The 10,910-nt window shown below is 45.1% G+C and overlaps 1 protein-coding gene and 1 non-coding gene across 7 annotated transcripts in view; one reads left to right on the forward strand and one right to left on the reverse strand.

The window, feature by feature from the left end:
• The window catches only part of MORC2 (MORC family CW-type zinc finger 2), a 41,332-nt gene extending 38,298 nt beyond the window's left edge, over positions 1–3,034 (forward strand). For all 6 annotated transcript variants that reach the window (XM_069961506.1, XM_069961501.1, XM_069961502.1 and 3 more), the window contains exons 26-27: positions 1,287–1,475; positions 2,704–3,034. In XM_069961506.1, coding sequence (XP_069817607.1) covers positions 1,287–1,475; positions 2,704–2,772 — 258 coding nt within the window. In that variant the 3' untranslated portion in view covers positions 2,773–3,034. The remainder of the gene's footprint in view (positions 1–1,286; positions 1,476–2,703) is intronic.
• LOC138787659 (U2 spliceosomal RNA) lies at positions 19–207 on the reverse strand. Its single transcript, XR_011362423.1, has one exon. It is a non-coding gene; the product is annotated as a U2 spliceosomal RNA (small nuclear RNA).
• Positions 3,035–10,910: the final 7,876 nt, after the last annotated feature.

Raw genomic sequence — 10,910 nt, forward strand, 5'->3', positions numbered from 1 at the left:
TTTTTTTTCCCCTCTTTTTTTCGATGTGCTGAACCTGGAAGCACTGCAATACCAGGTCAATGCCTGGAGAGGACAGAGCACGCTTTCCCCATCTCCCTGTTCTAAAAATCCATTTAATATATGGTCCCCAGATATTGGACGTATCAGATATTACACTGATGAGAACAGATACGACACTTCGTCTTAGCCAAAAGGCTGAGAAGCGATAGGAAATAAATGAATTTTAACTTATGTAAGATAGTATCTGTGTGGACAGTGCGGAATCTGTCCCTGAACTTCCCAATGTACCATCTCTGTTTATTTACTGCATCAGGCTAATCAGTATATAGCTACAAAAAAAATAAATTTAACTGAGTCCGTTAACAAAGTCTGCATACATTGGGCTATTAAGTTAAGTCTTTTATGGGTTATAGGAGCTCCAGTCCTGTTTGTTTTGGGCATGACGTGTTATATTAGGACACATTTTGAATCATTTTTATCATGATCACTGTCAGAAAGCTGAAATGACCTTTCACAGTAGTGGTGGTGGCATGTATGCATGTAGTATTTACAGGGGGTTCATATTCTCACCTTTGTCATCTAAAATTAAGACTTTGTTACCAAGCAAGTATCATGGCATTAACCTTAGCCAGAATTTTATTGTATGTACCACATGCACACGCTCAGTGGTTCTGTTGTGAGTTCATTTGTGTACTGCATCATGGCTGAACTGCTACAGTTCTTAGACTTCTCGACTTTACAATAATATCATATACAGTTGACCAGGGCAGATCAGAAATACATGACAGTGGTGTGGAATCCTTGACAGAGTACTTGATTGGGTAAACAGAACCTAAACTAGGGCCATCCCATCCCTTAAAGGAAGTTTGTCACAATTTTAATTTTTTTTTTTTTATTGTTCTTGTTTTATTACATTTTTGTTTTTTAAAATAGTTACTTTATTATGAATTTTAAAAAACAATGAGCTGAACTGGAGGCTGTCATTTGCAATAGCATCTGTGCAATGTGTCAATGCGCTGCTGTGTGATCCAGTATCCTGTTCTCAGGAGAGCCGAAGAGCGTGATGCTGGATCTTACAGCAGTGCAGAAGGTATGTATGCATTGCAGATGTGATCTGGAAACTGACAGCTTAGATATATGCATATGTGTGCTGTCAGTTTCCATGGCCACACAATAAATGTGTCGTGTAGAGGCGCTGCAAACAAATACTGATCTCGGGCAGCCAAGAATCTTTGCATCCAAAAGGACCCGAATTCACTCTTTGTTTTTCTTTTTGTGCTTTGCAGAAAGACTACTTTAAGCAGTATGAAGTGGGACTTCAGAACTTGTGTAACTCATACCAGAGCCGTGCTGACCTCCGTGCAAAGACCTGTGAAGAGATGCAGCGCAATGCTGAGAAGAAATACAAAGAAGCTGAAGAGAAGTTGCAGAAATTAAGGACCAACATTGTGTCTCTATTACAGAAAGTTCAAGAGGTGAGAAATGATCTTTTCTAAAGCATACCATAATGGGGTTGTCTGGTTTTTAAAACCCAATTTCAAACACTTTATAAAGGAATTCTGGGTTCTGTTATCTGTTAGGCTGGCTTCATATGGGTATAGTACGGCCTCATATAAATGTCCTTATTATAGATGGGTCATTAGAAAAGCCATCCTAAATGTACAGCTACACAGTAACTTTTGTAATGCCACCAATTGAATTTTGACTATGAGGTTCCAGCTGAAGTCAAAACTATAGATTTAGTTGTATGTAATCTTGTGTATTGCAGCTGTCATTCAATAGTTAAATCAATCAGTAGCACCACAAAATGTAACCCAGACCTTCAACCATAGCAAAGCTACAAAGTGTTCCGCAATCTGAAAGGCCCAACATATCTGTTCTTTACAGAGCTTATTGCTTTCATATTTGTCCAATGATTTATTTTCCCTCGGATGACGCTTCAGGGATATTAAACACTAGCAGTTATATTTCTATATAAATTACAGCTGGAGGCTGCAAACGAGCACTGATCCGCAAGATCAGCGACTTGTTTGCAGTGCCTTTACTTAGCGAGAGAAATTGAGCAGATGGGCTGCCTGAACCATCCTTGTAGCCCCGGAAACTGACAGCACAGATATGTATATATCCATGCTGTCAGTTACCAGATCACAAGCCGTCTATACTTACCAACTACGCTGCTTGTGATCCTGTATCTGGCCCTCTGTTCCTCACGCTAGCTATATGTTCATGCCCTGCCCCCTCCCCCCTCCCGCTGTTTATCATTCCAGAGGTGGCAGGGCCCAAAGTTGCGGCAGCAGCCGGGAAACCAGATGCTGGATCTCAAACCACGTGGCTGATATGTAGAGACTGCTAGTGATCTGGAAATCGGCAGTACGGATATACATATCTCGTCTGCTCACACCCTGTTTACACTGGGAGATGTACAGCCAATAAAGAAATTTCTAAGCAGCGGAACCAGTCTTTGGCCGATCATGTCTTCATGCCGTTCAGTCTTTTGGCCGATCATGGTCATTTTTACACAAGCCAATTATCTGCCGCAGTGATGTTTCTAGTGACACTCATGGGTGATAATCGGCCCGTGTAATAGGTCTTTGGCTGCATCCATACAGCAATATTTTGTATTTGTAAGCTAATAGCAAGAGTAGGTACATGATACAGAGGAGATGCAGCATTTCCATTAAAACTTTTGAAATTTAATTCTAGGATATTGACATAAATACAGACGACGAGTTGGACGCTTATATTGAGGATCTCATTGCCAGAGGAGACTGAACTATTCTACATAACTTGTCTCGTAATCTGATGGACAGAAGAATTTACTTTAAAGTTCATGTAAATGTATTCACTGAGGAGGGAGCTGATACCTGTTGTCTTGTAAGAAGTTTTCATGGTTTTTACTTAACAGGCATGTGCTTTTTTGGAAGATTTTAAACATTGTAGTTCTTGAACTCATGTCTTTGTTTATAAATATTTATTTTTTATTGGAAACCAAAACACCTGAGCCTTGGTGCTTTATTAAAAAAGATCCAGTTGACTTGTAGTTTTCTTTCTTCTTAATTTACAGTCTGAATTGTCACTTTTAAACTTATGTAAACTAGCCTCGCTGGTAAATTTAGAGCTTAAACTGCCACTGCATAAAGCTTAGGCTGGGTTCACACTGCCTTTTCAGCATACGTTTAACGGATCAGTTTTTTTTTTATAACAGACAAAAAAATAGTGTCAGCGACGTTTTTGTGTCCATCAAAAAAAACGGATCCGTTTTGATGCGTTTTTTTTTTTTTTTTTATAATGGAAAAAACGGATCAAAACTGATGCACACAAATGCATCTGTTTTTTGCAAAAAACAGATGAAAAAAAAAACTGATTGCAAAAACGCAGTGTGAACCCAGCCTTGGGATTTCGGGCCTCTTTGTTGCTTATCGGGCTAAATGCCATACATTTTGTAGAGACTGTACCTAGAATTGTAACTTGTTCCCCAAAGGGAGCCCATCACCCATGTTATACTTCCCCTGCTGAGGTCAGCATAATATAGCTACAGACATGCAGTTTTTTAGCAGTGCCTGTTCCGGTGTGTATAAGGGGCCATTCACACAGATACAAAATACTGTCTGTTCATGGACAGTATTCTGTGGAGCGGACCCCACAGCTCCTGGCATTAGCATGCATTACGATGCTGAAATTCCAGTGATAATCTGGTGTGAACATGGCAACAACCAAACGACAAAGGAAAAGTTGTTAGTGTGTTGATCTGTGTGAAACAAGAACTGTTGTGGTTTGCCCATAGCAACCGGTCACAGCTGATATCTTAACAAGCTCTGTTAGGGTGAAGACTAAGCAGTGGTTAGTTGCTATGGGTTAATGACTCCAGATTTTTGTCTCTCGTAGATTGATAAACCTTGGCCATAGAGTAGGATAAGGCTGGAGCTACACAGTGATTCCCAGTTACAGTTGGTATACTATTGCTGAGTAGTAAGTGAGCCTTGGTGATCTGACTCACAATTAAAAAATCTAACCCCCCTCCCTTAATTTAGACATTCGTCCTTATTTATTTTTTCTTAGCAGGTAAACCTTGAGGAGCTTCAAAAAGATGATCAGTGATGGTGCAGAACCCCTGCCAAATCTTGAGCTATATTTTAACAGTTAAGAGTCCAACTGGTGCGCAGTAGGTTAAAAAACTTTTTAGGCTAATTTTTTAGCAAATCTGGGCAAAAATAGAGATATTTCTCGTGCGTCTTATTGGGGGACACAGATACCACGGGTATAGGCTGCTGCCACTAGGAGGCGCTGACACTAAGAGAAACAAAGGAAGTGACTCCTCCTGAGCAGGATATACCCGCCCACAGGCACTGAGGTTAACCAGTTTAGCTTAGTGTCAGTAGGAGGCAGACACAGGTCTGGGTTCTCCAGACCAGTTTCTTCCTTTATGTTTAGTTAGTTAGATTTTCTTTTTCCTTCTAGGTCCTATGGATTCTTGGGCACGGTGGGTAATCTAGACCCACCCTGATCCCCTCACTATGCGACCAGGGAACAGACCATAAATATAGATGGACTGTCTACCCTCTGTTGCCACCGGCCGGCAACGTGACACCATGGCACCAAATCAGTCTGACTGGTCGCCTTTTCTGCGGACTCTGTATCCGCACAGCCCCTTCCCGCCTCGCCCCCCAGAGCTTGGCGCGTAAGGTGAGGCACCCACCGGCTGAAGACGGCAATGGTGAGTATGGGCTCCTATATGGTGAGTATATTCCCCCTGCCCTCCCTCCCAGGCCACCATTGTATTCTTATAGACAACCCCCGGGCCATGCTTTCCTCACACAGGGATTTCTCCATCTCCCCATGCTCCACTCCCTCAGGGTCACTGTACCTCTGTGGCTCTCCCCTCAGTCAGTAACAGGCCAGCCCCCTCCTCCATTTTATTTTGTACTTGTGCCTCTCTCTCTGGGTGCCATGGGGTGTACAGTGAGGGATCGCCCACTCCTGTCAGTGCTGTGCAGGCTGCAGTTTCCCGCCTTTTTTCCCTATTGTGGCTATGTCTGGAGTACCTGCTCTGGAGGATGCTCCGCCTCCTCCGTTAGGCCCCGCCCCCTGTCGGCCGCAGCATCCCGCCATTTTTCTTAGGTTGCTGAGCCTGCACTACTGCACTGTGGATGCCCCGCCCCTCCCGTTAGGCTCCGCCCCCTTTCGGGTGCCGCGTGGGCCACAGCATCCAGCCCTGTATCTTATGTGGCTGATTCTGCACCGTGGGATGCTCCGCCCCCTCCCGTTAGGCCCCGCCCCCTTCGGGAGCCGCGCAGCCCGCAGCATCCCAACATTTTTCTTAAGTTGCTGGGACTTACTGTGGGATGCCCCGCCCCTCCCGTTAGGCCCCGCCCCCTTTCGGATGCCGTAAGGGCCGCAGCATCACCATTTTTGTTATCTTTTTAACTCTGTGGAGCCTTCACTGTGATGCCCCCCCCCTCCCGGGTTGCCCCTCCCCTTTTCGGGTGCTGCGGACTGCAGCATCCTGCCTTTTTATTAGGATTGTGGCTACACTGAGCCTACACTGAGGGATGTTGCTCCCCCCTGCCACGTGTGTGTGGTCTCCCGGGAGAGCTACCACACACACTGTTCTATTCCCAGCAGCTTCTCCTGCCACCTACTGGTGGAAGTGGTTATTACACCATTACATATATAAGAATGGCTTGCATCAAATTTTCTTATGGCCAATGTTCCATATAATGTTCCAGCAACCCTTGGTCTGCAGATCCAGCATTTTTGGTGCTGGTTGACCCCTCTGTGTCAGATTTTATATATTTAAGATTACATTAATACTTATATACACATTCTGGTTCCCCTCCAACCACATACGCACAGACACATTCCCCATCACCATACGGTGTTTCTGTGCCCTCAGTGAGATCCTTCTGCTACATGGTGTCACAAGTAGGACACTGCACCAGACACGTTACTCACTACTAGACAGAGTTTACTGTGCTCTGAGCAGAACCCTCTGCTACATGGTGTCACGAGAAGTACATGGAACCAGACACGTTACCCGCTATCCAGGTGGTGTATCTGTGCTCTGAGCAGAACCCTCTGCTACATGGTGTCACGAGAAGTACATGGAACCAGACACGTTACCCGCTATCCAGGTGGTGTATCTGTGCTCTGAGAACCCTCTGCTACATGGTGTCACGAGAAGTTCATGGAACCAGACACGTTACCCGCTATCCAGGTGGTGTATCTGTGCTCTGAGCAGAACCCTCTGCTACATGGTGCCACGAGCAGGACACGGATCCAGACACGTTATCTGTTTCCAGGCGGTGTATCTGGGCTCTGAGCAGAACCCTCTGCTACACGGTTTCCCAACCAGGAGAACCGTCTGCTACATGGTTGGTCATACAGGTTATGGGACCAGACACATCACCCATTGCCAATCATTGTTCCTGTGTTACTCAGAGCTACCCCCTCTGCTACAGGATGTCACAAGCACAACACATGTCCTGTCATTCACATCACCCCTTAGCGGGCGGTGCTTCAAACCTGCCTCTCATCTTCATGACATAGATTCCTTTACTACATGATGTCACGGACATAGAACTGGACATGTTACCCCCTCCCAGGTGGTGGTACAAGGTTATTCAGAGCTCTGCCCTCTGTTGCATGATATGGCTCCAACTACATTACCTGTAGTTCGGTGTGCACAGATTGTGGTATTCTGTTACACGATGTAATACACCTTCTTCAGGTCCACTCATTATAGTGCATTATCGTGGTGATGCTTGGCATTTCTCGTGTCCAGTTCTCGTTTACATTGGGACTCAGTCCTCTTCTCTTCCCTGCTCCCAGAGCACACCCTGTAGGCTTCTGTTTGCTTGTCTAGTTTACAGGTCTGACCAGGCACATTACCTGCTTCCAGTCCAGGGATTTGTATCTCTTGAATGCTGGTCCTTGGTTACTTACTGCTTGCAGCTACTCTGCTCGTGTTACCCTGTATATTACCTTTCATCCTCGTAGGACTCCCATGATCGGTGCCTGTCACTTCAGGGGATCATCATAGGGTAACTTGTTACCACACCATTTCGTCTTCTGTATGTTTCCACTAGCAAGTCTCATTACCTGCTCTCGGGCAGTGTAACCTTGGTTTATTCCTCTCGGGCCGTATCCTTTCTAAAGCCCAAGCATCCTGCTACGTGTCCCACTACACAAGGTACAGAACCCCTCGCTTTACCTGCCCCTGGACTGTTGTACTGTCATACTCTGGTCCTCTGAGTGGCCAGCAGCATATAGGTACAGTCACTATTTCATCCTGGTACTGTCAGGGTGGTTCTTCTGTCCTTCATCTGGGCATAACTACCATGTTTTGGCATTTGTTTCACTGGCTGTTACCCAGTAGTATGGCTTAGTAACAGTAGTAGTATTGTATTGCTTAGACCGTCCCCTCTGCTATACTGCGGATGGCCCTCAGCGAGGTTTGTTCTTATTGTCTCATGGTGCTCTACTTCAGGAAGCTGTCCTTGGTCAGCACCAGCCACATTGCCTCTTCTCTTTGATCTGGGTGAAGTGAGGCCTCTCAGTTCCTCAGGTAAAACAGTAAGGGTTTCTTCTACCCCTGGTGTATGTAGGACATCGACTGCCTACATGACTCACAGTGCTGCTTTAGGACTTCTCCTTCTGCATCTGCCTATGGCCAACATGGCTAGTATTTAGTCTTCTCTCTCTTAGGCAGCTGCAGTCTCACAGGGTAAGGATTCCTGTTTATTGCCTGTACTGTTTCTCTACCGTCCTAAGCCTAGGTGTATGGTCCCTTTGTGGTCTAGCTTCTCCAAGTGTCCTTTTTTTGGCCATATGGACTATGAAGCATTGTTGTTCTCAGTTCAGGGTTTTGCAGTGCTCCCGCATACACAGTTATTCCTACGCTCTGGAGTAGCACACTGTTGTGCATGACCCCCCTATCCTAGGTTTGGTTTTTTACTACTCAGTCAGGAAATCTTCAAGCAGTCCTTCTCTCCTCCGTGAGGATGGAATATTTAGTATAATAGGTATCCTACAGTCCTCCAGAGGACTGTTATTCCGAGATTGCTTCTTCCGACAGGCAGGTGTGGGTTTTCGGCCCTCATTGGCCTCTATGAGCACTCCTGCTTGACTTGCTTGTCCTTGGTTTTCTTGTTGACCTGCCATGCTCTCCAGATGGGACTCCCGGTCCCCCTCCCTAATCTTGTCTCCCATGTGGAGTCCTCGAACTTCTCCCTTAAAGATTTCCTCTACTTGCAAACAGGGTTGTTCACTGGCCTATGTCTGGCCCTACCTAAGGCTCTATCGTCTCCGAACCTATTGCATTCTGGCCAGGCTTCATTTGTTCGGCAAGTTGCCAATTCTCGATCATCTTTTCTCATTCACCATTAAAGTCCCCTTTGTTTTCCTGTTGCTCTGTCCACCAGAATGCATCTGGCTCTCGCCTTTCCAATTGCCTAGGGATCCGGTTGAGCTGGTTGATCCGCTAATATCTTCAATGTGGCCATTGGATCCCGTATAAGGTTCCTTTCTCAAGCAATGTCTCTGCTCACCCTTTGAGGCGTTGGTTTCTAGATCTAGTCTACATATGGACTCTAGTCTATGTATTAATTGTTGTTCCCATTGTCCTGTGACAACTCCCGTGCCCATCAGCCTTACCTCGACCTCCCTCAACGGTTTTCTTCTTTGACTCCATGCTCTTGAGTACCTCTAGGCTTCCTTGGAGCGGAGTGTTTTATATGATCGACCTCCTTTCTAAGGCTTTAACAGCCCATGGAGTTGTTTTTTTCCCGGCCTACCGGCTTCCTCTGCTCATCTTTTCTGCCGGACACTGCGGGGTACCAGGTACTACTGTACTCTTTTCAGGACAACTTGCTCAAGATTCAGATCATGGTTTTCTTTTCTCCCTCTCCTTCTTTCCCTGGACTGCATTACGCTTGGAAAGCTTTATTCTTATTAACATGTATGTGTTTCTCAGATGGGGTAACTCATGTCATAGGCCATGGCTTTCTCTTCTCAGTGAAGACTGTACTCCTAGGCCTATGGAGCTTCCAGCCGGGCCATTCTTCCCTGCTCCATAGTCAGGGACGCAGCTTCTCCTGCATCTCATGTGGCACCTTCTATGAGAGACTCTCAGTCCTTTCTCCTTTATTTGACGCCTTAGGCCTCTAGGTGCCACGAAACATTTTCCAGTCTCTCCCGTCATGGTTGTATTTGCCTTTTTTCTGTTCTACCTCAGAGTAAGTCCCTGCCGCCTGTGGTCGCCTACTTGGCTGGGCGTCTGCTTTTTTCCCCACATCTAGCCTACTAGTTCTGTTGGACTCAATGTTACATCAGGTCGCTGGCTTCCAGGAAGGCCACAACCCACTCTGCAGTGCAGCACGTTGCTCCAGGGACTAGACCTGCTTTCCTTTGCCGCGGACCTGTCGGGGTTTTCTCTGACGCATTCAGCATCCTCCCTTGCTCTATTCCTAGTTGATGGTTGTGTTGGTGCTATTCTGTGCCTTCTCGCCAAGCGCTCTTGTCTAGCGGTTATCTTTCCCACCCCATGGACTGCTTTTGGACGTCCCATGGTATCTGTGTCCCCCAATAAGACGCACGAGAAAAGAGGATTTTTTTACTCACCGTAAAATCTCTTTCTCGTAGTCTTCATTGGGGGACACAGCACCCACCCATTTTTCTTTTGGGTTTTTCCTCGGTATGGTAGTTTTCTCCGTTTTGGTGTTATTCCTACTTTACCTGTTCTTGACTTCTCCTACTGCTCTTGTACAAACTGGTTTAGCTCAGTGCCTGTGGGCGGGTATATCCTGCTCAGGAGGAGTCACTTCCTTTGTTTCTTTCTTAGTGTCAGCGCCTCCTAGTGGCAGCAGCCTATACCCGTGGTATCTGTGTTCCCCAATGAAGACTACGAGAAAGAGATTTTACGGTGAGTAAAAAATCCTCTTATTCTGTGCACGGGGAGGATGCACACAAGGGGGTCTTTGCACAAAACTATGGTGTTGCTGAATTTTGTCAAAATTGCACGTCCAGTAAGAAGAAAAAATCCTGTATTTTATTGAGTACTATAAAAAAAAAAAAGTCTGTGGTGCTCATGGTTAGTAAATGTGGTCTCACTATGACATACAGTTACCAAGACTGCGACAGAAATCGAAACCTGCAGCATTTTTGTGCAACCAGTTACTATTCTCACTTATGATTTTAGCAGCGCAGTATATTCTTATATTGCCTTGTAGCCCTAACTTAATGCTAAGGCTGGGTTCACACTGACGCTTTACTCTCCGCCACAGTTCTGTTTAGCTGTTCCGTTTTTAAACAACCATCTGTCCAACACCCCATTCATTTCTATGTATTTTTATTCTGCTCTGTTTGTCATATTTGTGCTCCGTTTGCATGTATTCTGTCAGGGTTCTGTTTTTGTAAACGGAAAGAAAAATCCTGCATGCAGAAAGTGCACTTCCGTTTTTTTTTTTTTTTTACATTATAGTCAATGAGGAAGGATCTAAACAGAAGGTATTTCCGTTTACATCCGTTTGCAAGTTAACAGTTTTCATCAGTTATTTCACTGAGCATGCGCAGAAGAAGTGAGAAACCAAAGAAAAAAAAATAAACTGATATGAAAACTGATGCAGACTAAAGCTAACTGTAGACAAAATTTAGTTCTTTAAAGCCAAAATGCAAACGGACAATGAAAAAAAGAGAACATCTTATGTCAGTCTGCTCATTTAGCATATAAGAAAAACGTTAGTGTGAACCCAGCCTAAACCTAAAAATGCAGACTGGTTACTTGAAGAATAAGGTGGACATATAAACATCAAAAACTATGCACATTTGTATATTTGTTTAACTGCTCTGTTTATTCGTTCTGCTGTAACTAGTTAAAGCAGAGCGATCCTTTGACCTCACTTAAGTATACAATT

The sequence above is a fragment of the Dendropsophus ebraccatus genome, chromosome 3 (genome assembly GCF_027789765.1).
Source record: "Dendropsophus ebraccatus isolate aDenEbr1 chromosome 3, aDenEbr1.pat, whole genome shotgun sequence".
Lineage (NCBI taxonomy): Eukaryota > Metazoa > Chordata > Amphibia > Anura > Hylidae > Dendropsophus > Dendropsophus ebraccatus.